At 40.0% G+C, this 26,134-nt stretch overlaps 2 protein-coding genes across 2 annotated transcripts in view; one reads left to right on the top strand and one right to left on the bottom strand.

The window, feature by feature from the left end:
* Positions 1-2,892: 2,892 nt before the first annotated feature.
* RPS6KL1 (ribosomal protein S6 kinase like 1) lies at positions 2,893-19,958 on the top strand. Its single transcript, XM_015822203.1, has 10 exons — positions 2,893-3,151; positions 3,952-4,076; positions 8,378-8,470; positions 9,377-9,424; positions 16,082-16,214; positions 16,502-17,401; positions 17,926-18,015; positions 18,680-18,762; positions 19,446-19,541; positions 19,638-19,958. Exons 1-10 carry the CDS (start codon positions 2,917-2,919, stop codon positions 19,749-19,751), a joined length of 1,917 nt encoding a protein of 638 aa, XP_015677689.1. The 5' UTR covers positions 2,893-2,916; the 3' UTR covers positions 19,752-19,958.
* A 2,189-nt stretch (positions 19,959-22,147) lies between these two features.
* DLST (dihydrolipoamide S-succinyltransferase) overlaps positions 22,148-26,134 on the bottom strand; it is a 28,075-nt gene continuing 24,088 nt past the window's right edge. Inside the window, exons 13-15 of the mRNA XM_015822214.2 lie at positions 26,039-26,122; positions 24,100-24,267; positions 22,148-23,378 (exon numbers count right to left, since the gene is read on the bottom strand). Of these exons, the coding sequence (XP_015677700.1) occupies positions 23,244-23,378; positions 24,100-24,267; positions 26,039-26,122 (387 nt within the window). The 3' untranslated portion in view covers positions 22,148-23,243. The remainder of the gene's footprint in view (positions 23,379-24,099; positions 24,268-26,038; positions 26,123-26,134) is intronic.

Raw genomic sequence — 26,134 nt, 5'->3', positions numbered from 1 at the left:
CTGGCAATAAATCAGACTGATCTGAAAGTGGATTTTAAAATTATAGGATAAAGAATGATATAAAAAAGATGCTTCATTGGACATATAAAAGAAAACGGGTGATGTCTTAATAAATAAAAGAAATATACAAAAAACAAGCTAAGAGATTGACCTGAATAATTTTCTTATATTGGATTTACAAAAGAGACGTGTTCAAGAAGAATGTTGTGAGAAGCTACAAAGAAAAAATGAAAAGAAATCAAGACATTATTTGAAGGAATTAAAAATCAAAATTGTTAAAAGTAAAAACAAAGAATATAAAGTTGGTTTATTTGATCAATGTTAACTAGATACATTGTTATCTCTGGTAACCCTTAATGGGCTTTTGCTGATCAGGACTGAAACAATGAGGCTTTAAGCATTTGTTTATATGGATAACAGATGGGATATGAAAAGAAAAGCTCATATATTTTAAGAGAAAGTGATAAGTAACTAAAATTGTTTACACTTTTTGTGATGAAGGAGGAAGTAAGGTAATGTATTTATTTCTTTTTTTCTATATTTTATTTTATTTTTTCTTTTCTGTTTTTCTTTTTTACTTTGAATCTTCTACTTTTTATTATTATTTTTACTTTGAATTAGTTTGTATCTTAGCAACTGTAATTTTTAACACAATTTATTATTTTTAAAAAAGAGACCCAGAGAGTGCACTTTCTAATGTTTGCAAGGATGCTTTTTCGAGGTGGAACACAGAAAGGTAGATTCAGATTTTGCCTGAAACAGAGGCCACCCCAATCAAATCAGAATAACGAGATCAAAGATAGCTGCTTCTGGTCTCACTCCAAACTTTTAGTTCTCTAAACAACGTTATTTGTGCAGCCGCACTCTTGGCATGAAATGAGAAGGAAGTGTTGCAAAATTAGAGATGGTAATTCCAAGATGGTTAATTGGGCAATACTTTTTTTTTTTCAAATCGTGATGCTTACTTTGACATTACATGGCAGAGGTTGAGCGTAGGTTATCAGAATATAGTTGTTTTTTCCTTTCACAGAATCCCACATGACCGTTTGGAGAATCAGAGCTTGCCTTGCACGGAAAAGGTGTGTGTGCGTGCGTAGTGGGGATAATTAGTAAGAAACGAAACCACTTTTCTGAGAAGACACACCAATTTCCAATCCCTGCTCCTCTTGTTCTGCCTTTACTATCTCCTGCAGCTCAGTCCTCTCCAAGCCCAACATCTTTACTTCGCTAAAGCGGAAAATCCTGAACCCCTTCCCGGCCAGCCCCTCCCGTCCGTCCATGGCCCTATACTACCGGTAGCTCGTTGGACCCCGCAGGCCGGCTCTGCAAACGCCGGAGAATCCCGCCGATTGGAGCTCTATTCTAAAAGGCGAGATGATGAGCTCATCCTCAACCAATGGGAGACCACCGCGGACAGCCACAGCCGTACAAGTTGCAGCCTACACCGGATTCCTCGGTCGTTGCAGCTTTTCCCCCGGGCGGAGATGGATATAGGCGTGGGAGGTCCCGTCTGCCTCATCTCCGCTCTTACTAGCCTCTCGGGCCATCAGCTCTTCGAGGTATTGCCGAGTCTCGTGTATCTGTGAGGCCCACTGCCCTCCCCCGCGCCTTCTGTGGCCACCTGTCCCCTGCTGGTCCAGTCTCCGTCACGGATTTACATCATCTCCGGGATGATTCCAGTAACTGCAGCGCAATTTCATTGGCAATTCGGTCTCTGGGTGGAGTAGGCAGGGCTAGGCGAGGTCAGTTCCTCGTTTCCCCCTCTCGATGGCGAAACTCCTACAAGACCGCGTGATTGCTAAGGTTATGCCCGTGATTCTTAGGGGGCTTCCTGCAATGCTAGCACTGGATGCTTCTTCCTAGCAGCGTCTTATTTAAGCCTCCTGGGATGCTTGCAATAGGTCAAGCCAGGAGGAGCTTCTCCATGAAAAGCATATATGCCTGCACTGCGGGAACCGAGGTCTTATATACCTCCATCTTGTCTGGGGCGTCCAGCGTGAAAAGCAATCAGCCTTTCCACATAGACGTGTCTCAAACCGTTAGCAGCTACGTCGACCTGACTCAGGTATAGGAATCCAAAGTAACCGCTGGATTTGCTTCCATGGTTAGAGTTACCACATCTGGACTGAGCTCATTCAAACAACTCCTGGCTGGCAGCAAGGAGTTATAACATTCTCTTAATTTCTTTTGGCCACATAATGGTTGTTTGGGTTTTTCCTTTTCCAATCTTATAGCCCATAATAAGTGGTTGCCTGTTTATTTTAATTTTATTGCTACTTTGGTCCATTCAATCAAGCAAATTTAAATAATGTGATTCTTAATCAACCCCATCCAGTGGTCCTACTGTTGCATCCCAGATGTTGGATCTTAGCCACTTGCTGCTTGTTTCTCTAAAGGAGAGCTGTAGCTTTTAAATTAGTATCATTGATTGAAAAGTTGGTTAACAATGGCCCTTATTACAATAATTCTTTGTAATATTTGCAAATGCTGCAGATTTTAGTTGCCAGGTCAGTTTGATAGAATAACAGAGTTGGAATAGCTTTTAGATCTGGATTTAATTACTCTTCCCTCTTTTTCCTTAGACCAGTGGTGCTATCATTTTGCTCTGATAGCACCACTGAGTTTATAGAAGAAAAGTCCCCTATTTTTTTAATCTACAAAAAGGGAATCTTTCTTCTGAGGTGGCACTTGTTGCAACATGCAAAACACCTATGTTAACAGTCATAGATATATCTTTCAGATGTAATTGAGGCATTTCAGATGTAATTGAGGTACATCTTTCCTCATTTCTATCCTGTATGGCTGATGCTTAGGGTAATTCTGCCTTTGTCTCATGCATTGCAGGATGTGGATGGTAACAATCTCTTGAGAATGGCTACTTCTTAAGGAGAGTATCTGTAGGATATTTTTTTGGAAATGGATTCAGAGTCCTGTAACCGAGCTTTCTCCCAGGCCCGTGTATATCTTGAACAAATTCGAAGCCGGGTTGCACCAGGGAGTATTGACATACATGGTCCTGGGAAGCGCGACTACCTGGTGGATGCAGCTAAGCAGATCCGTCTGGCTCTGGAACGGGATGTAAGTGAAGACTATGAAGAAGCATTCAACCACTACAAGAATGGTGTGGATGTGCTGCTCAGTGGGGTGCAAGGTAAGATGGGGTTGTGAAGTATCCTGGAGAAGATGAAGCTTGGAAGCAAGCAGATTGTTTGGTGGGTTGTACTTGGTGGCTTATATGATTATCAAGGGTATTTTTCCTCTGTTGATTAATCTACTTTTATAGGATAGGTTCCACATGACTCATCCAGGCAGATGAATGTGATGCTACTTTAAAGCATGAAGTGGTCTAGATTGTTCTGGATGGCAGTTTGGGGAATGCTAGTTAGTAAAATAATAGATATGAGGAAAAGCAGTACAATAAGAAACAAGCTTATGTTTATTTTTCCTATTTATTAGATTTATATCCCACCTTTATTTTATAAATTCAAGGAGGTGTATAAGATGCTCTCTCCTCCTTTTTTCCACACTTTGCTGCTTAAAGGAGGCCTAGAATTCACAATCTCCTAATTTCTAGGCCAGGGATAGGCAACCTTGGCTCTTTTATGACTCGTGGACTTCAACTGCCAGAATTCTTGAGCCAGCTATGCTGGCTCAGGATTTCTGGGAGTTGAAGTCCACAAGTCATAAAAGAACAAGGTTGCCTACCCCTATTCTAGGCCAACGCCTTAACCACTACACCATTTAAAGATTTGATTGCTTCTCAGTGGGGAAGTGTAATTTGTTGCTGTTTTTTTATAATTTATTTTATTCAATTTCTATATCCACCAATTCAACCAACGGTTATGGAATAGGTTATATAAGGGGCATAGAGTTCAACATGGCACAAAAGCCAAATAAGTAAAACAAATAAACAAGGCCTCAACATGAATTAATGCACATAACTCTTGACAGTGGATCCTAACAAAGAGCGCCGTGAAGCCGTGAAGAGGAAGATCACCCAATACCTAAAACGGGCAGAGGAGATCTTCAACTGCCACCTACAATGTAATTTGGGGAATGGCAATTCTACTGAAACGGTGAGAAACTGGAGTTGTGGCGTGTTAGCAGGACTCTAGGTAGATCTTTTAGTGCAGAGTTCCCCAATCTTTCTGGCTTTGTGGACCAGTGGTTCCGTAGAAGCAGTCTGCAAGTGTGCATGCGTGTGTGCAGCTCCATTTGCGTGAGCGGCGGGCAAATGGAGTGTACGCGCACACACTCGCCCACTGCTCATCCACTTCCATGGCCCTGTTCCAAAATGCTCACGCCGCGGCCCTGGGGTTGGGGACCCTGGCTTTAGTGAGTCCAGTGTTTGAAACATTTCTGGATGCAGAGAGGATTAAAGCAGAGCAGTTGTGGAAAAGAACAGGCATGTCTTCAGAATGAAGGCTTTTAGCATGAGAAGGTGCTAACCTTGATTTGAAAACTGAAGGGATCTAGCTTAAATTACTTGCCAGTTCAGTGCCTCAGAGAATAATCTGGTTAGATTGCTGATCTTCTATTCCAACTTTCTGCCCAAAGCAGAATTTGCATAGTCTCCCAGACAAATGGTTATCTCATTTTTGCTTAAAAACTTTTCTGCTATATTTTGGGTACACTCAGAAGTGCCAGAAAGCAATAGCTTTAAATTTTTACAAAGAAAATGATTGTTTAGGCAGATACTGTATTTTAACAAAATAACAAAAAAAGCTGCTTTCAACATGTAAAAAAACAAGAAAAAAGTCAAGGAAATGATTGGTCCATTATTGGGAGAAAGTGGCAAGAAGGTGATAAGCAACAGGAAGAAAACAGAACTAAAATCATTTTTTGCATCCATCTTTACACAAAGGGAAAAAACAGTCCAACCTATCAAAAACGATATCGTAAAAAACAGATTAGAAGCACAAGTTAAAATAGGCAAGGAAATGGTAAGTAAGCACTTGTCCACCCTAGATGAGTTCAAATCACCAGGACCAGAGGGAATATACCCCAAGGTTCTGAAGGAACTGGCAGATGTGATCTCAGAACCACTGAACTATATCTTTCAAAGATCCTAGAGCACTGGGGAACTACCAGAAGACTGGAAAAGAGCTGATGTAGTTCCCATTTTCAAAAAAGAAAAAAGAATAGATCCAGGAAACTATAGATCTATCACAGTGATGGCGAACCTTTTAGAGACCGAGTGCCCAAACTGCAACCCAAAACCCACTTATGCATTGTCAGGTGCCGGGTGGGCATGGCCCATTGGGTGGGCATGGCTGCGGTGGTAACGGCAGACTGGGTGGGACTAAAAAGTTCAATCAATCAATTCCAACTTTGCAAGATCTTTTTTTTTCTGTGAGAAGTTGAAATTGACTGATTGAACCTTTTTTTTTTTTTGCACACGGTGGCGGAGGCCTAAAACGAAAAGGTTTTATAAAACCCAGCTGAAGCCCTAGGACTGGGGCGACGGTGCATGTGCCCACAAAGAGGGCTCTGAGTGCCACCTCTGGCACCCATGCCATAGGTTCGCCACCACTGACTTATCAGCTTGACCTCAATACCTGGGAAGATTCTGGAAAAGATAAGCAATGAATCAGTGAACACCTAGAGGCAAACAAAGTGATAACCAAAAGCCAACATGAGTTTGTCAAAAAAAATGCCAGGCAAATCTTACTGCATTCTTTGACAAGATGACAAAATTAGTGGACCAGAGGAATGCTGTGGATATAATTTATTTGGATTTCAGTAAGGCATTTGATAAAGTAGACCACAACCTACTACTTGATAAAATAGAAAAATGTGGGTTAAACAGCTTCACCACTAGATGATTAGGAGACTGGAGGCTAAAACATATAAAGAATGGTTGCTGTGTTGGGTATGTCTAGTTTAATGAAAAGAAGGACTAGAGGTGACATGATAGCAGTGTTCCAATATCTCAGGGTTTGTCACAAAGGAGAAGGAGTCAAGCTATTCTCCAAAGCACCAGAGGGCAAGACAAGAAGCAACGGATGGAAACTAATCAAAGAGAGAAGCAACCTAGAACTAAGAAGAAATTTCCTGATAGAACAATTGACCAGTAGAACAACTTGCCTCCAGAAGTTGTGAATGCTCCAACACTGGAAGTTTTGAAGAAGAGATTGGACAACCATTTGTCTGAAATGGTATAGGGTTTCCTGCCTGAGCAGGGGGTTGGACTAGAAGATCTCCAAGGGTCCCTTCCAACTCTGTTGTTCTATTCTATTCTAAACCAGGAAGTTGCATGAAGGACTGGGAGAAATGAGTTTTAGGCAGAATTGATGGACATCTCAACCTGTATTGGGCTATGCAAATTTTGAAGTTGTGTAGAGAAGTTTCTTTCTATACAGACTGCAGAGTTATTTCAGTAAATTTTAAATTTCTAGAAAAAAACCCATAACTAAGGAAGTTGCCAGACAGAAATTCTATGCTTAATAGATGATATGCTGTTTGAGGTTAATTTTAATTTTATTTACTTAATTATATCGCGCCTTAATTATTTTTTATAAATAATTCAAGGTGCGAATATATCCATCACACCTTCCTCCTCCTCTTTTCCCCACAGCAACAACCTGTGAGGTGGGTTGGGCTGAGAGAGAGTGACTGACCCAGTGTGACCCAGCTGGCTTTCATGGCTAAGGTGGCCCTTGAAAACTCATGAGCTCTTGTTTTCTAGCCCGGTGCCTTAATTACTATACCAAACTGGCTCGCCATAATAATTAATGTCACTGTTTTTTCTTTCTTTTTTTGCTTGTATATCTCCAATCTTTTCTTTATAGATATTCCCAATTACAATCAACATTTAATGTAATTGGGAGTATCCTTGTCATCACAACACAACACAATATTTCCCCTAAACCATTCTGTATTCCTAAATTCATTTCTGTTTTATCAGAATTCTCAAATGTACAGGAACTTCTTACTTGAAATCATGAATACGACTTTTCCCCTTAAACAAAGGTTGTTAATATTGGGGCTGAAATTTTATATTCAGTTACTTTTTCTATTTTTAATCCACGATTGCAAGTGGAAAGCCTGCATAGGAGTGCTCAGCCTATATTGAATTTATGTGTGATTCACACTGTAACTATTATAAAGTCCTTGAGTTGAGGTTGACTCCTGTTCATGTCATCCATGCAGTTCCCTTGGCAATAATATAAGTGGCTTGCCACTGCCATCTTATGACATGCCTTTTCAGACTCCTAATGGTCAAAATTTCTGGGACTAAACAAGTATAATGTTTTTGACTCAGTTGTTTAACTGGGTTCTCTTTATCTAGTTCTAGGACTTGCGTGAAGAACAGATCACATTTTAGGTCATATTTATGCAGAAATATTTAAAAATGTGTTTCCCACATTTTTAAGCACCACTATAATTTTTTTTAAAAAAATATATAATTGTTAAGAATTTTGATTATAATAGTAAAATCTAGTACTAACTAAATTTAAAGAAAAAATGAATAGAAAGGAGTAAAAAATACAAGGAAAAAGAGGAAAAAGGAAAGTAAGAATATAATAAAAAAGAGAAAAATATATAAAGAAGTGACTTCCAAATTTCATCGCAACAAATATAAACAAATTTAGTGACTCCACTCCCTCTAAGGTTACAAACATTTATTTCTTCATCCCATATCTTATCTATCAACAAATCCATAAAATATCATCTTTTCAGTTCTCGTGTCAGCAGAAAGTCCATAAAGGATTTCCAGAAGTAACTACATACCTTGTTTTAACCTTAAGGCAAATTTATAGTTCCTTCTTTTTACTTTTAAATTTTTTAATTTTAATTCATTCAGATATCATTGATTTCATTTCTTCTTTGTCCCATCTCACAGAGTTTTTCAAAGCTTTAACAAGCTTCTTTTGCAAATTCAATAGGAAATAATTATCTAGGTCTCTTCGTTTGTAAGTTTCCCTTTAAATTTTAAAACCTCAATCAATTTCTTTTGTAGATCCTTTTCTAAGCCATTCTCTTGGGCCACTTTTAAATATATTGCTTTGGAATATGGTATCATCCTTACTCATAGCATATAGTTTCATTATATGCTTTATAAACAGTTCAGTTGTGGAGGAATGGAATACTACAGAGGTAGAGGAGATAATGGAAAATTTATCCTGATGTTATGGAACCTAAAACCACATGGCCAGAGCGTTTTCCATGTGAGTCCTAGAATGCTTTTAACACTATGATTGATCTGTAATATGAAGTGGATTGTAAATGTTGCAGTTTTCAAGAAAGGCTGAACATTCAAAAATATTTGAAGCACATTTGGGCTTGGAAAGGTCAATAAAGTTTAATTGCTATTAATTGTCTGATTCCATTTTGTACCACTTCAAATGAAGATGTGTTTCCTTGTTGGTTGTAGGGTTACAGCAGTCTTCGCTTTCGTCCGATAAGGACACTCAGCACACCAGTGGAGAATCTCAAGCGCTGCAAAGTAGTGGGAATAATTGATAAGGTAACTCACTGTTTATGCTGGAGATATCTAGCTTCAGGCAACACAAATGTTCCAAAAGAGCAGCTGTAACATGGTTGTGATAGAAGTTGACATGAATGGTCCCAGAGAATTATAAAAACTAATTTGCCTATTGTAGCAAATGTGTTTTCACACTGGAGCCTCATTAAAGCAAGCATTTCACTTTGATGAAGATAGTTCCAGCCTAAGAAACGATCAGCAACTGATCACAGATGGCAAACTCGACATCTGGAAAGTGAAGGAATTTTCCTTAGAGATTATCTGTATGTCCAACATTAAAAAGCTCAATAAGACTGAGCATTCTGAAATTGGATTGAAGAATCAAAGAATTAAGAGGAGGATGAGATCTAAAGAGTAGTTAGTGGTGCTCTTGGGTCTAAAGGCAGATGTTTCTAGCTCTAGAGCAGAATCTCCAGTTGATTTTAGGCAGTCCTCAACTTATAACCCCAATTGACTTCAGAATTTCCATTGCTAAGCAAGATGGTTGTTAAGTGTGTTACGCCCCATTTTACAATCTTTTTTTGCCCTGAATAAGCAAATCACTACAGTTGTGAATCATACAGTTGTTAAGTGAACGTAGCCTTTATCCCCATTGCGTTTGCTTGTCAGAAGCTCCTAGGAAGGTTGCAAATGATAATCCCAGGATGCTGCAACCACTTGAGTATATGCTGTTTGCCCAGCACTCAAAGTTTGATCATGTGACTGGGGGGGGGGAAATGCTGCGATGGTCATAAGTGTGAGAATTGGTCGTAAGTCACCTTTTTCAGTGCCATTGTAACTTTGGCCATTAAAAGAATGGTAGTAAGTTGAGGACCACCTGTACCAACAGATTAATATAAGAGCAGGACCACCTTGAGATGCTGCTGATATATGTTGTGTTGCTTATAGGTGCAAATAGTGCAGGATCCAGCTACTGGGGACACCTTTATACTGAAGGTATGTGGCTTTCCCCTTTTCTGTTCTCTTTTATGGTTCTAGATATGGCACCACTGTGTAAGTAACGCTGAGTTATTTTCCCCTGAATCTGTGTTTCTGGGGCCATTGCAGAATAGGAGCATACAAAATCTTTTTAAATGTGACCGTGACTGAACCTTTTCTTTTCTGTTTGGATTTGGAGGGGTTTTTTTGGTTTTGTTTTTAATCCAGCCTTGTCAGTATGGTAGCAGGAACTAGTTGAGGAAGGGGTGAGGATTTGGACCTGTTTTATCTAATTTGGGCCTCTTTTATTGGCCCATAGCAATTTTGCATAATGCAAAAAAGGTTGGTGACGTCTCTTGTACTGAAGGAAGTTATAAATAGATTGGCTTTTTGTCACGTCAACAGATATATTCAACCTTAGTAATAGTATTAATGATGTTAGCTGAATATGTAAAATCTTCCACCTTTAATATTGTTCATTAAAACTCATTGGTGCTGATTTCATAAATGGCACCTCTATCAGGGATTGCTTAATTGGAGGAAAGGGGCAGGAAGGGACATTTCCTGTTTTTCTTCCCCCTTTTACAACCTTCTGTTCTCCTGATGCTGTCTTGAGAGTTCCCTTAGCCCTCTAGAGCAGCTTTGAAGGGGGAAACAGGAACTGTGAAGAACACTTCCTCTAAGTGCTAGATTCATCCCAGAGAGAATATAGAAGAGGGTGTGTATGTACTGTATGTAAGTATGTACTTGTGTCTTATTTACATGCTGATTGAATAGAATAGAGTAGAGCTGGAAGGGACATTGGAGGTCTTCTAGTCCAGCCCCCTGCTCAAGCAGGAGAATCTATACCATCTCAGATAAGTGATTGTCTAGTCTCTTCTTAAAAATCTCCAGCGATGAAGCACCCAAGATTTCTGGAGGCAAGCTGTTCCACTGGTTAACTGTCCTCACTGTCAGAAAGTTTCTCCTTAATTCCAGGTTGCTTCTCTCTTTGATCAGTTTCCAACCGTTGTTCCTTGTCCTGCCCTCTGGTGCTTTAGTGAATAACATGACTCCCTCTTCTTTGTGGCAGCCCCTCAAATGCTGGAATACTGCTATCATACCTCCCCTATTTCTTCTTTTCTTTAGACTAGCCAAACCCAAATCCCACAGCCGTTCTTCATACGTTTTAGTCTCCAGGACTTTGATCATCTTAGTTGCTCTTCTCTGAATTTTTTTCCAAACTCTCAACATCTTTTTTGTGATATGGTAAACAAAATTGGCGGCAGTGTGTGGTCTTACTAGGGTTTTATAACGTGGTACTAATACTTCGCCTGATCTTGATTTTTGCTCCAGGGAGACAACATACCTCCCTGGATTGAGATAGTATAGACTAGATAAAAAGGTTTGTTTATAAGAAGAAAGGACCATGATTTGTAATATGGGCAAGTGAAGGTGGTAATTGTTTGTAATTGCTGCAAAGAAGATTGGAAGTCACTTTTTTTAGATATAAGTAGTAGTCCTCTACTTACAACTATAATTGGGAACAGAGTTTCTGTTGCTAAGCAAAGCGATTGTTAAGTAGGTTGCATCTGATTTTACAATCTTTTTTAATATGGTTCTTAAGCAAATCATGCAGTTGTTAAGTAAAACACGTGATTGTTAAGCAAATCCAGTTTTTCCCCTTAATTTTGTTGAAAGTGGGCTGGAAAACTTACATGCGATGATCACGTGACCCTGGGACATGCAGCCATTGTTTATACATAGCAATTGCCAAATGCCTGAATTTTGACTGTGGGGATACTGCAATGGTCATAAGTCACTTTTTTCAGTGCCCTTGTAACTTTGAACGGTAGTTAAACATATAGTTAAGACAAGGACTACCTGTATCCTCTTTTTTTTCTTTTTCTTTTATTATTCATATACCTCTTTCATACAGCTATACACCTCTGTGTATTAATGATTCAACTTTGGAGGTGGTCAGCAGCATCAGGTTTCTGGGTGTGTAGCTAATGAGTAGGTTAGCTTGGTTGCTCAACAGTGAGACTGGTGAAGCTGGCACAGCAGCGCCTGCATTTTCTGCATCGCATGAGAATAGTACATCTTCCTTCACCTGTCCTTACCACTTTCTATAGACACTAGAGGGACGATCGAGAGCAACCTGTCATATTGCATTACTGTCTGGTTTGGAAGCATTACTGCTTCGGACAGGAAGGTCATGCGGAGAGTGGTGAGGATGGCAGAAAAGATTATTGGAAGTTCACTTCCTTCTATCCAGGACATGGCATATAAGCACTGCTTGAGCAGTATTGTCAGGGACTCTACACATCCTTCCATGATCAGTTTTCCTTGTTACCTTCTGGAAGGAGGGTCCATAGTATCCAAAGTAGAACATCACAGTTTTGTTTCATATAGTATCAACCTTGTGAACTCTCAAGTTTCCTCTTTCCGCTATGTATTCAAAATTAACAGTGATTAATATGTGTGTATATACACACACGTATATAGCATGTGTATATGTGTTTGTGTGTGTGTGTGTATGTTTTCTGAAGTTTTCACGGGTGTTTGTATGTAGGTCTTTGGTTATTCGGGTTTTCTCCCGCGTAAAATTGGAAGTGTCTTGGCAACGTTTCGATGAAGTCCCATTCATCATCTTCAGGCTGGTGTTTTCGGCTTCGTGCTTCTAGGAGCAATGCTTGGCTGGTGTCTTCAGCTTCGTGCTTCTGGGAGTAGTGTGCGATCGCAGCTGTTTCTTCCTTTTAACTGCCAGTGGGGTTTGAGCTGATTGGGTGGGAGCTTGGCTGTGTTCTGATTGGGTGGAGGTGTGTTCTGATTGGTTAAGGAGCTTGGCTGTGCTCTGATTGGATGGGGGGTTGGCTGTGCTCTGATTGGATGGGNTCTGTATGTCCAACATTAAAAAGCTCAATAAGACTGAGCATTCTGAAATTGGATTGAAGAATCAAAGAATTAAGAGGAGGATGAGATCTAAAGAGTAGTTAGTGGTGCTCTTGGGTCTAAAGGCAGATGTTTCTAGCTCTAGAGCAGAATCTCCAGTTGATTTTAGGCAGTCCTCAACTTATAACCCCAATTGACTTCAAAATTTCCATTGCTAAGCAAGATGGTTGTTAAGTGTGTTACGCCCCATTTTACAATCTTTTTTTGCCCTGAATAAGCAAATCACTACAGTTGTGAATCATACAGTTGTTAAGTGAACGTAGCCTTTATCCCCATTGCGTTTGCTTGTCAGAAGCTCCTAGGAAGGTTGCAAATGATAATCCCAGGATGCTGCAACCACTTGAGTATATGCTGTTTGCCCAGCACTCAAAGTTTGATCATGTGACTGGGGGGGGGGGAAATGCTGCGATGGTCATAAGTGTGAGAATTGGTCGTAAGTCACCTTTTTCAGTGCCATTGTAACTTTGGCCATTAAAAGAATGGTAGTAAGTTGAGGACCAACTGTACCAACAGATTAATATAAGAGCAGGACCACCTTGAGATGCTGCTGATATATGTTGTGTTGCTTATAGGTGCAAATAGTGCAGGATCCAGCTACTGGGGACACCTTTATACTGAAGGTATGTGGCTTTCCCTTTTTCTGTTCTCTTTTATGGTTCTAGATATGGCACCACTGTGTAAGTAACGCTGAGTTATTTTCCCCTGAATCTGTGTTTCTGGGGCCATTGCAGAATAGGAGCATACAAAACCTTTTCAAATGTGATCGTGACTTTTCTTTTCTGTTTGGATTTGGAGGGTTTTTTTGGTTTTGGTTTTAATCCAGCCTTGTCAGTATGGTAGCAGGAACTAGTTGAAGAAGGGGTGAGGATTTGGACCTGTTTTATCTAATGTGGGCCTCTTTTATTGGCCCATAGCAATTTTGCATAATGCAGAAAAGGTTGGTGACGTCTCTTGTACTGAAGGAAGTTATAAATAGATTGGCTTTTTGTCACGTCAACAGATATATTCAACCTTAGTAATAGTATTAATGATGTTAGCTGAATATGTAAAATCTTCCACCTTTAATATTGTTCATTAAAACTCATTGGTGCTGATTTCATATATGGCTCCTCTATCAGGGATTGCTTAATTGGAGGAAAGGGGCAGGAAGGGGCATTTCCTGTTTTTCTTCCCCCTTTTACAACCTTCTGTTCTCCTGATGCTGTCTTGAGAGTTCCCTTAGCCCTCTAGAGCAGCTTTGAAGGGGGAAACAGGAACTGTGAAGAACACTTCCTCTAAGTGCTAGATTCATCCCAGAGAGAATATAGAAGAGGGTGTGTATGTACTGTATGTAAGTATGTACTTGTGTCTTATTTACATGCTGATTGAATAGAATAGAGTAGAGCTGGAAGGGACATTGGAGGTCTTCTAGTCCAGCCCCCTGCTCAAGCAGGAGAATCTATACCATCTCAGATAAGTGATTGTCTAGTCTCTTCTTAAAAATCTCCAGCGATGAAGCGCCCAAGATTTCTGGAGGCAAGCTGTTCCACTGGTTAACTGTCCTCACTGTCAGAAAGTTTCTCCTTAATTCCAGGTTGCTTCTCTCTTTGATCAGTTTCCAACCGTTGTTCCTTGTCCTGCCCTCTGGTGCTTTGGAGAATAACGTGACCCCCTCTTCTTTGTGGCAGCCCCTCAAATACTGGATACTACTATCATGTCTCCCCTATTTCTTCTTTTCTTTAGACTAGCCAAACCCAAATCCCACAGCCGTTCTTCATACGTTTTAGTCTCCAGGACTTTGATCATCTTAGTTGCTCTTCTCTGAATTTTTTTCCAAACTCTCAACATCTTTTTTGTGATATGGTAAACAAAATTGGCGGCAGTATTTCAGGTGTGGTCTTACTAGGGTTTTATAACGTGGTACTAATACTTCGCCTGATCTTGATTTTTGCTCCAGGGAGACAACATACCTCCCTGGATTGAGATAGTATAGACTAGATAAAAAGGTTTGTTTATAAGAAGAAAGGACCATGATTTGTAATATGGGCAAGTGAAGGTGGTAATTGTTTGTAATTGCTGCAAAGAAGATTGGAAGTCACTTTTTTTAGATATAAGTAGTAGTCCTCTACTTACAACTATAATTGGGAACAGAGTTTCTGTTGCTAAGCAAAGCGATTGTTAAGTAGGTTGCATCTGATTTTACAATCTTTTTTAATATGGTTCTTAAGCAAATCATGTAGTTGTTAAGTAAAACACGTGATTGGTAAGCAAATTTAGTTTTTCCCCTTAATTTTGTTGAAAGTGGGCTGGAAAACTTGCATGCGATGATCACGTGACCCTGGGACATGCAGCCATTGTTTATACATAGCAATTGCCAAATGCCTGAATTTTGACTGTGGGGATACTGCAATGGTCATAAGCCACTTTTTTCAGTGCCCTTGTAACTTTGAACGGTAGTTAAACATATAGTTAAGACAAGGACTACCTGTATCCTCTTTTTTTCTTTTTCTTTTATTATTCATACACCTCTTTCATACAGCTATACACCTCTGTGTATTAATGATTCAACTTTGGAGGTGGTCAGCAGCATCAGGTTTCTGGGTGTGTAGCTAATGAGTAGGTTAGCTTGGTTGCTCAACAGTGAGACTGGTGAAGCTGGCACAGCAGCGCCTGCATTTTCTGCATCGCATGAGAATAGTACATCTTCCTTCACCTGTCCTTACCACTTTCTATAGACTAGAGGGACGATCGAGAGCAACCTGTCATATTGCATTACTGTCTGGTTTGGAAGCATTACTGCTTCGGACAGGAAGGTCATGCGGAGAGTGGTGAGGATGGCAGAAAAGATTATTGGAAGTTCATTTCCTTCTATCCAGGACATGGCATATAAGCACTGCTTGAGCAGTATTGTCAGGGACACTACACATCCTTCCATGACCAGTTTTCCTTGTTACCTTCTGGAAGGGAGGGTCCATAGTATCCAAAGCAGAACATCACAGTTTTGTTTCATATAGTATCAACCTTGTGAACTCTCAAGTTTCCTCTTTCCGCTATGTATTCAAAATTGACAGTGATTAATATGTGTGTATATACACACACGTATATAGCATGTGTATATGTGTGTTGTGTGTGTGTGTGTGTTTTCTGAGGTTTTCGCGGGTGTTTGGTTATTCGGGTTTTCTCCCGCGTAAAATTGAAAGTGTCTTGGTGACGTTTCGATGAAGTCCCATTCGTCATCTTCAGGTTGGTGAAGCACGAAGCCGAAAACACCAGCCTGAAGATGACGAATGGGACTTCATCGAAACGTCACCAAGACACTTTCAATTTTACGTGGGAGAAAACCCGAATAACCAAAGACCTACATATATATATAAATATATATAAATATATATTTAATGTGTGCCAGTGTGGTCACAGAAAAAAAATGACAATAAAGGTTATCTATTCTATATTATCTATATTATCTTTCTCTTTTATCCTTTTATAATTTCTTTTTTATTTTATGTTTTTGAAGTTTTTAAAATATAAAATCTTTTAATGAAAATTATTTTAAAAAAAGAGATAATGTATTAGAAAAATTATGAAGGAATTCTGTGGTCTATATGGAATGGTGGCTTTGAAGGTCAACTTTCAGCTTTGCTTGTAGAAGAAGGAACAGTAAGAACAAGGACAAACTTTTAACCCTACTGGTAAGCTACTGGGCTCTTTTGGTTCAAGAAGATTATTAACTTATTTTTTCTGATACTATGTCCTTTTCATCAGAGCATCCCCAAATCCCATGTGGAGACCCGGCAAAGGCAGACCATCATCCCACATGGAATCCCCTTTATGACAGAATTATTGCGCTATTCTGTAAGTAAGGATTCCATCTTCCTCCACTTGGAATACGTGAAAGGTGAGAATTTGTTGGTAGATAGATGGCATTCCTGATTTCATCTTCCAGACCTGTTTTCTGTAAAAATGTTGACAGCTCTGCCAATAGCAGAAAGCAAGGTCGCAGCCCATGTCTAGGAAGATAACCACTTGTTTGTGATTCAATAAGAAAGAATTCTAATGAGCCATCTGAATTCTGATTAATAGTAGTGGCTAGTATTGGCGGGAAAAGTAGGTGAAGCTAAACAGAGATCTGGGGTTGCAGTGTTTCCAACTATTTCTAGCTGTTACTTTTCTCCCTTTTCACAGGAGGAAACCTCTGGTCATATCTTCGCTCCCATCATGGTTCTGCCTCTGTCCGTTCTCCCTTACTGAATCCAAAGCTCACTTCGGATTTTGGGTATATCAGGGAAGAAGAGCACATAGAAAGCCTTCATGAAACTGGTTCTGACTCTCAACAGAGCTGCAACATCTATCCTGAAAACAATAATGACCCAATTCCTGTATCTGTAAATCATCCCCTGTTGAAAAAAATGGACTGTTTGATGTCTATGAAACATTCATCCAGCCATCTTTCTTCTAGAACCTCAAGTGAGCACAGGTGGCATACTGAAAAGGCAGGTGGACCATGGAAGAAGAATCTAAGCACAACCCACCCCTTTCCTGGTGCTACAGAATCTACAAGCAAAACCATACCTCAAGAACAGAATCACTCAGTCAGCCAGAGACTGACTTTCAGGTCCTGTGATTCATTTATGACAGTTGATGGCATTGGAACTACATCTGGGAAAGAGACTCCTCAGCCAGAACCAAAGCCACAAACAGGTAAAAGATCTAACCACTCTGCCCTAGAAGTAACAAGAGGATACAACAATTCAAAGAGAGAAACTCCATGGCAAAATCAGTTTTATCCTGGAACTCTTGAAGAAGACTATGGAGAGAAGATAGAAACAAGAGGAGAAGACGACACTTTTATGCAGAGGGCACCAGTTCTTGATCACAAACATTTCAAAACCCAAGCAACAATAGGATGGCATGGATCTTTAGTGGAACCAGTTGCCCAAAGCCATACTCCTCTCAGTTGGGACATAAATGAGGAGCAGATCCAAGTTTGGGCAGCTGAATTGATTTTGGCTCTGGAGGGTCTCCACCAACAGGGAATCTTGTGCCAGGATCTCAACCCACGAAATCTGCTTTTAGACGATACTGGTAGGTTTTTCTTAAGGTAGAACTGAAGGAAAACTTTAGTCCATCGTGGAGGGCAGTGATAGGTGATTTTATTAAAAAGTCAATTTTCACTTGTCCTTGAGCTTCATAGGATGATGGAAGATAAATATTCTTTCATTATTATATAATATGGTCAAAGTATTGGGGGGGATAATGCTCTTGAGAGTCATTTGGCTCATCTTTGTTTAGATCAGGGGTAGTCAACCTTGGCTCTTTTATGACTCGTGGACTTCAATTTCCAGAATTCCTGAGCCAGCTTAGCTGGCTCAGGAATTCTGGGAGTTGAAGTCCACGAGTCATAAAAGAGCCAAGGTTAACTACCCCTGGTCTAGATCATTCCTTTTTTCCTTTGACGTAAAGGGAAACAATGATAGACTGCATGTATCACTATATATTAAAATGGGGACTTCAGATGTATAGGTGAGATAAATTGAATCATTCAATTTAGAAAAGGAAAAAGTGTTTGGCTTTGCAGTGCTAACTATTGTTGTTGACATTCTTCATAGGTCACCTCCGTCTCACATTCTTTGGCCAGTGGAGTGAGGTTGAGCCGCAGTACAGCAGCCAAGCAGTAGATGATTTGTATTGTGCTCCAGGTATGCCTAAGGACTGTTGTAATCCTGCCTTTTATGTCTGGGAAGGCTCATATACAAAGTTGTAATGTAATAGTAGTAATAATAATAATAATAATAATAATAATAATAATAATAATAATAATAATAATAATAGTTGGAAGGGACCTTGGAGGTCATCGAGTCCAACCCCCTGCTCAGGCAGGAAACCCTACACCATTTCGGACAAATGGCTGTCCAGTTTCTTCTTAAAAACTTCCAGTGTTGGAGCATTCACCGCTTCTGGAGGCAGGTTGTTCCACTGGTTAATTGTTCTCACTGTCAGGAAGTTTCTCCTTAATTCTAGGTTGCTTCTCTCCTTGATTAGTTTTCATCCATTGCTTCTTGTCCTGCCTTCAGGTGCTTTGGAGAATAGCTTGACTCCCTCTTCTTTGTGGCAGCCCCTGAGACATTGGAACATTGCTATCATGTCCCCCCTCGTCCTTCTCTTCATTAAACTAGACATACCCAATTCCAGCAACCATTCCTTATATGTTTTAGCCTCCAGTCCCCTAATCATCTTTGTTGCTCTTCGGGACTGCTCCGCTATATAGGACTACTCCAAGAATATTTAGATGTTTTGCCAATATCAGTTTTTTTTATGTCTCAAGGTTTTAATTTAAATTTGTGTGCTTGGTTGTTTTTGCAGAAGTGGGTGGAATTTCTGAATTGACAGAAGCCTGTGATTGGTGGAGTTTTGGAGCACTGCTTTATGAATTATTGAATGGAGTGGTAAGTATTCTGAAGACATTGAATCTGGATGTATAATTCAGTATTAAGATCCCAGAAAAATGGCTGCCAATAGCACTAGCTAGAAATGTAACATCAATAGGAGCTCAGTTCTAGGACAAGGTGGGGAGCTCTTTTTCTACTGTTCTCCCTCCCTGCCTGAGATGCTGGACCTCATTGCTGGATTGGTGGTGGAGTTCCTGAAGCTGGCTGTTCTGGAGGATTTCAACTTGCCTTCCCTGGAAGATGGGTCATAAGTGGCTGAGGAGTTCATGGTGACGATGGTCCATGATCTTGACCTTCACCAAACTATCATAAATATATCTACAGTGACATCATCCAACAATGAACAAATCCCTTCCAGAGCAACTCACTAATCTTGTACAACTGCACATTTTATTTATTTTTATTTTATTTATTTATTAATTTTTTATGCTGCCTATCTCATCTGTAAGGTGATACTGGATGGTACAGGCATCAGCCTTGCATAAACTGAATGTTGCATGATCTAGCTGTGTACGAGTATAATAATATAAGCGTACCAAGTGTCTGCACTTGAGACCTACTTATTGGTAGTTAATTTTAATACATTGTCACCTTTAGTGAGTGCTACAATAAAGATATTGTCTTATAAGCAAAGGCAGCTAATGATATAATTCCTAAACAGTTTCACTTCTTTTTCCCAGTCTTTATCACAGAATCATCCCTCAGGGATTCATCCATACACCCAGATCTATCTTCCAGAAAAGCTCAGCCAATCTGCTTCGTCACTTCTCTCAGAGGTGAGGTTGCTATTTAAGCATAGGAAGTGCATGATTAGCAAAAAAATAAAAGTTTTGCATGCAGTACAAATCTGAATTACAATTTTTTTTTTTTAGCTGCTGCAGTATGATCCTAAACAACGTTTGGGCTCTGGTGAAAATGGTGCAAGCAAGATTAAGTCACACATTTTTTTCAGTTTGATTCAATGGAATAAGATGGTTGCAAACTAAGTTCTAAGTGCAAGGGATGGTAAAAGAAGTATGCTTGATAGAACACCAAATTGAGAAGTTTATCTGCTGAATTGTGCTCCAGATGATCCACATCCACTGAAAAGCACTTGTATAAGCTGTATGAATCTGAGACATCAGCACTGCTACCGTTTAGGGAAGAATCCACAGAATTGGGCTGGGATCTGCGTGCTCAAACTTCTGCTCCTTATCTTCTTCCTAATTGCATGCCAGCAGCAGCTTCATAAAAATTCTAGGCACCTCAAGTTTCCTATAAGGCAGCAATAACCCATTTGGAGCCTTAAAGATGTCTAACGTAACCCAAATGGAAATTGAAGTCAAGCATCCCGCCCTTGCAGCAAGTTCTGGCACTTCAAAGACCAACTCTGATGTGCCTTCACAAGAGTAATAAGTAGGGTCTTATTGTTTCATCCTATCTGACAGATTTTTTCCCCCCAAAGCAAATATGAGTAGGAGATAACTTTATATTGTATTTTCTTGTTTCCATTTCTCATGTTTAGTTCAACTTTCAGATGGTTTTCTAACTTTTTCTTGCATATATTTGCCCTATAAAATTTTCATATTTTTCACCCCATTTTTTTATTTGAAGCATGTTACAACTTTTGCAGGTTAGTGGTGCATTTTTGTGAATGTACCACTAGATGGACATTTTCAGTAACTTTTAGGTGCCACAGCTTGTATTTCCCTTTCAAAATAATTGACTTCTTTGTAGATCTAACACAACCTTTTACCTAACAAGAAAGTGAGCAAAAGACCACTCTTTGGACTTCTGTGGATTATCCGTTGTCTTGTCTCTAACTATTGTAACATCAATAAAACAACTGGAGCACAAAGACTTGTGTGAATCTTTAGAAATGTTGCCACCTGCCACAAATAAGGTTTTCAAGTGAAGGCCTAGGTTGGGCTGTACCAGAAAGGCCACACTGATGCTACAGGTCTAGTAGTGCTCTTTATCCAAGGAATGGGTAACTTTGGCACATATATGAAGGTGGTCATGCCTTCATATATGTGTATGCTATGCCAGTTGCATAGCATACACAAATGCTGAATGGACAAATTATACTTCATTTGAAGAAAAGGGAAAAAAAACTTCTTCAAACAGAAAATGGAAAAAAGTTCTGGTTAATCTTGGAAAATATTTTTGCAGTATGATTCACTTAATACTAAGTGAATTTATATTATAGTACATGCTAAATGGTGCCTAAAGCATGGCACATTATTTTTCTAATCATGACATTTTCTTCACACACATAGTTCTTTAATATGAATCTGTAAATAACACTAACAGATTTGTTGGATCAGTCGCTGAGGGTTAGCACACGTATGTGAAACACATTACAGTTTATTTGTTCAGGTTAAATAGAACACACTTGTTCTGACCCAGCATTTGCATGTAATGAGAAACCACTTTCTTGCGAGTAAAGCAAACCTCTTTTATTAAAACAGGGCAGGAACAATCTTTGTTCACATTGGGTAGACAAAATCAAAAAGTAGTAGTCACAAAAGAAAGCCTTTTTCCCCTTCTGACACAGGGCAAGAACAGTCTCTGCTCACTTGAGACCTCCAGATAGAAAATCTTTCAAGGATTAAGCCAAGGAGAAACAGTCTCTGTTCACACCAGCTGAGGCAAATTCACTACCTATTAGTTCCCATCAGGGAGACTCAGTTGGCACCTCACAGAAGTAGTCCCGACAAACCTGGTTCTGGTAAAGGAATTTGACTTGATGTACCCTGGTAAACAAACGGTTGTCTGTGACAACAGGCCACTCCCAAACCCCTATTTATTTCCCAGCCACGCTGGGGCTGGCTAGCATCTACGTCTTCTTTTTCCTGAGAGCTGGCTTGTTGCTTTCCATTGCTCTCCTCTCCTTGCATATGTGCATCTGGGACCGGCCCCATCTGTTCGTCCCCCTCACTCATCTCAGGCCCCGAAAACAGCTGCCTCTCCACCTGGATGCCGACAGACGGCCCCGGCTCTGCATCTGCCTCTGCTTCCTCATCAGAGCCTTCCAAAGGCTCCAAAGTTGACCCAGGCTCCCCTTCCCCATCCTCGTCTTGACTCTGCTGCTAGCTCTGCTGGCAGCCGATGGATGACAACACTGATCTGGCCATATTTAAATCCCTTGGAGAAAAGCCAAGTCTGGTCTCAAGCCCAATAAGTCAACACAACTATACTCAGTTATTTTACTTTCGTGAGATTTCGGCAGCTGAAGATTTCTTATTTAATTAGCTCACCTGGTTAGATTTTAGAGCAAGCGCAGCAACACTTCTTAAGAGCTGCCTGTGGAACATTTCATTTTCCTTCTCTGAAAGGCTGGAAAAGTTTTTCTAATCATCAAAGTGAAAGAAACAACACTCGTGCATAATTTCTTTGTTTTATTTTGTTTTAAAATCTGTTGTTAAATATTTTAATTACAAGTTCTGTGCAGTGGGCAAGAGTAATAAACCCTGCAGGCACTAGCAACCCTCTTACTCAACAATACATGTGCACACTATTGTACTAAGGATATGTCCCCACGAACCAGCAGTCTTATGTCAGCATATATGCCAGAGACACTCGAGTCCCAACTCACAATACCATACAATCAGGCCAAACCATTATAGACAAGTAGCTGAAGAAGTCAATCAAGGAGAATTGGGTGGAATTTAGGATCGTTGTGGAGATTACATAGCTTGAACTGGTCCCAATAGCAAGAAGGGACACCAATTCTGCCTTATTCAAGTTTTAAAAGTAACTCTTTTTATCTTTTTCCAATCTGAGTTATATGCTCTTCCCGATCTTAAAGAACTACGGGCAGAGAAAAATTATTGAAAGTCGTCCTTAAATTGTCTGATGCTAATACAGGCTATAAAAAAGTTTGTTGGGTTAGGGTCTTGCTATCGTAAGTGCCAGTAAAAGCAAAAAAAAACCCCATAAAAATTGGGTGGGACGAGGTACAGTAAATATCTGCTTTTTATTATGGAGGTGGTAAGACCAGGCACTGTGTAAAGGATCATGGTAGACAATAACTCCTCTCCCCTGTTAACTTTGCAAAATGTAAGTCATTATGTTAAACAGAGACCCAGCAGCAATTTATCTCTTTCCTGGCATCTTGCCTCAGAGAATGAATTAAACCTGAAATTTTGTGCAAAACCAGGTTGGGAGGGAAACTCTAGCTAAGAAGCAAGTAGTTTCTCCTCCTGCAATAACCTCAGGAAAGAGACAAGGTGAGACCTAATTGGATTGGACGAGGGAAGGCAGGAAGGATAGGTTATATGTGAATAGACCAGAACAGCCTTTGATTTATTCTGGGAATAAAATGAATTCTTCTGAAGAGAGCGTATCTCTCAAATTTCCTTTTAAAACACCTCTTGCAACTAGGGAAGAAAAGACTGGAATGAAGCCCTGCTGATTCCTCAATGTCCTCTGTTTTATCTGCTGGTGCTGTATCCTTGCTCTACTGGATGGGGTGAGATAGGAGGTGCTGTGACCCTTTATAGGTCAAGCAGCAGAACTCGAGGATCTTCTACCACAGCCTTGATCTTGCGCAGGAAAGTCACTGCCTCCCTTCCATCAATCAACCGATGATCATACGTCAGTGCCACAAACATCATTGGTCGCACCTCAACCTAAATTAAGAGAAGTCTCACTGTTAAACTGAACATCATCTTAGGTAGCTACTCTCTCCTTCAACTTGTTTCACTTCCTGTACTTTTTCTCTATTCTACCCCAAGAACCTCAAGTGCCCTATGAATCAGCCCCCTTTCCAAAAGTTTGGTTAACCCTTTAAGAAAGCCTCAACGACCTGATTCTTAATTCTTTGTAATTCAATGAGTTTTGTGTCCTGTTCCCATGGCATTGTTTTATCATTTTATTTTGCTTTTTTTTTGTTTTTAACGCTTAGTAAGTAAATAATCCCTGGTTTTTAATCTTTACCAGAATTGCCTGGTAAGTAGATAACTATATAAACAAATATATTGGACCTCTTGGCAAAGAATTTGAAGTTTTGGTAGACCCAAATCCTTTTAACTTATAGCTCAAAAGAATTATCGGGATATGATTTTGTTTTCTGAAATAATTCACAAAAGTCAAGGTTTCCAATTATGATGTCTATATATTCTGTTTGATTAAAACTAACCAATTTTCCCTTCCTCTCAACTAAAGAATTTCATCAACATTAATATAACCAAGTAGGATATACTTTTCCATGAGCAGCACTGAGGAGCTTGATATTCATTTTGATGAGCATTTAAAACTACATAAGAGCTAATCATGGAAATGTGGTTTTCAGTGACTAAGGTAATGTTAAAAGAACCCTTAAATTGTGAGTGTCATCTCCACAGAGCATACCTTGCCTCCGATAGCAACAGGCCTGTCAAAGATGCCATGCATGCCCAAGATGGCAGACTGAGGTGGGTTGATGATGGGTGTTCCAAAAAGAGATCCAAATACTCCACCGTTGCTGATGGTGAATGTACCACCATCCATATCCTCAATGGCCAGCTCATTCTTGCGAGCCTGAAATGAGATAAAACAATGACCACAAATGACTTATGCTGGAATGTTAAAAAGAAAATCAGAAAAAAAAGTATCTGGGTCTCAACTCTCAACAGAACAAACATGGACATTACAAATACGAACCCTTCTCAGAGCAAAGACAAGGCTTTACTGTCCCGCCTCAATCTCTAGTAAAATACAGCAGTCCTTTGAAAGTTCACAATTTCAGATTATTTTTTAAAAAATTTCTTCAAGGATGAAGAGACTGTGACAGAACAGTCAGAATTCAACAAACTGGCAGAGAATTGTGAAAACAATGTATTCAGAAACAAAACAAAACAAAAAGATTCTTTGGGTATGTTAGAAACAGAAAAAAAGCCAAGGTCTAAGGTAGGAAGAACATAGTGAATTAGTAAAAGGTGATGAAGAGAGGGCCGAACTTTTAACTCCTATTCACCTCTGTCTTGCCTCAGAATAGAAATGGAGAGCTAGCTGGTCATCATTATGCTATTATGAGGAATGAGGAACTGCACCAAAACGGACAAGCTAAGAAAAAAATCCTAATTTAATTGAATTAAAATCTCCAGGGCTGGATGAATTACATCTTGGGTACCAAAAGAATGAATGAAGGCAACTGCAGAATGACTTTTAATAAATTTAGGAGCCCCAGAAAACTGACAAGGACTTCTGTAAGAGTAAAGAATGAATGTTGCCCCTAGCTTTTACATCTATACAGGACAAGGTCTTACAATAGACTATTCAATATTATATTTGTGAACACTTGGGACAGGCATGTCACAATTAATAGGAGTCAGACTAGGTTTGTCACAAACAAATGACATCGTATCTTCTCAGAGTTACTAGCTTATAGTTCAAATGAATGCTGCTGACAGTTTACCTTGATCTGAGAAAAACCTTCAATGAAATCACTGATATACACCTCTTAAAATGGTAAAGCATTGACTAGACCAGGGGTAGTCAACCTTAGCTGGCTCAGGAATTCTGGGAGTTGAAGTCCACGAGTCATAAAAGAGCCAAGGTTGACTACCCCTGGTCTAGATCATTCCTTTATACGGGGTAGGAAGGAAAAAATGCTCTCCACGCTTGTAGACTTTCTGGAGGCATCTTTTTGACGAGTCTTTAAAACAAAATGCTGAACTACCCAGATGTTTACTGGATCAATTAACAATGGAGGAATGTCTTATATTAAACTGTTAAAAGTATGAAAGTGGAGAATACCCAGATACCGTTTGCCTTGTCTTCAACTTACTGAATGTGAATTTTGATTGTTACTTTTAATTTCTGCAAGCTATATTCTATTTTTTATTTCTAAAACAACATGTGGATTCTACTGTCTCTTTTGAAGATCCCTTTAGAGCAGACATGTCAAACACAAGGCCTGGGGGCTGGATGCAGCCCGCGAAGTGGTTTCATGTGGCCCGCGAAGCCATCCTGGAAATAGTGAGGGAACGGCCCCCGCTGCCTTGGCCCTGGCCCAGGCCAGCTGGGAGCCAATATACAATTTTGTGGTGGCCATCTTGGCACTTGCCCCAGTCCCACCCCCTTCTGCCGGAGACCCTCAGATCTGTCCCTGCCCAGGCCCCCACAGGCACTCTTGACGCGAATGATGTAGGTGTGGCTCACCCGGTAGGCCACACCCACTCCATCCACACTCACCCAGTAGGCTGCACCCATTCTGGCTACACCCACCTGCCCCCCCCCAAGGACAACCGCAATGCTGATGCGGCCCTCAGTGAAATTGAGTTTGACACCCCTGCTTTAGAGTAATTACCTTCTCTCCCAGCTCATTGATTGCACGCTCAATGTCAGCAAAATTCATCGTTTCTACATTTCTGATGACAGGGACCACTAGACCCTATAGGAAATA

Source organism: Protobothrops mucrosquamatus, unplaced genomic scaffold, assembly GCF_001527695.2.
Source record: "Protobothrops mucrosquamatus isolate PMUCROS unplaced genomic scaffold, P.Mucros_1.0 scaffold1498, whole genome shotgun sequence".
NCBI classification, from domain to species: Eukaryota; Metazoa; Chordata; class Lepidosauria; order Squamata; family Viperidae; genus Protobothrops; species Protobothrops mucrosquamatus.
This window is presented reverse-complemented; position numbering and strand designations above follow the sequence as displayed.

What these genes read in the sequence shown, in the direction of transcription:
- RPS6KL1 (XM_015822203.1), top strand. Translation starts at nt 2,917, where the DNA reads ATGGATTCAGAGTCCTGTAACCGAGCTTTCTCCCAGGCCCGTGTATAT. An exon ending in CCACTTGGAATACGTGAAAG is followed by an intron (nt 16,215 to 16,501) that starts GTGAGAATTTGT and finishes CCCTTTTCACAG; the next exon opens with GAGGAAACCTCTGGTCATAT. An exon ending in ATGAATTATTGAATGGAGTG is followed by an intron (nt 18,763 to 19,445) that starts GTAAGTATTCTG and finishes TCTTTTTCCCAG; the next exon opens with TCTTTATCACAGAATCATCC.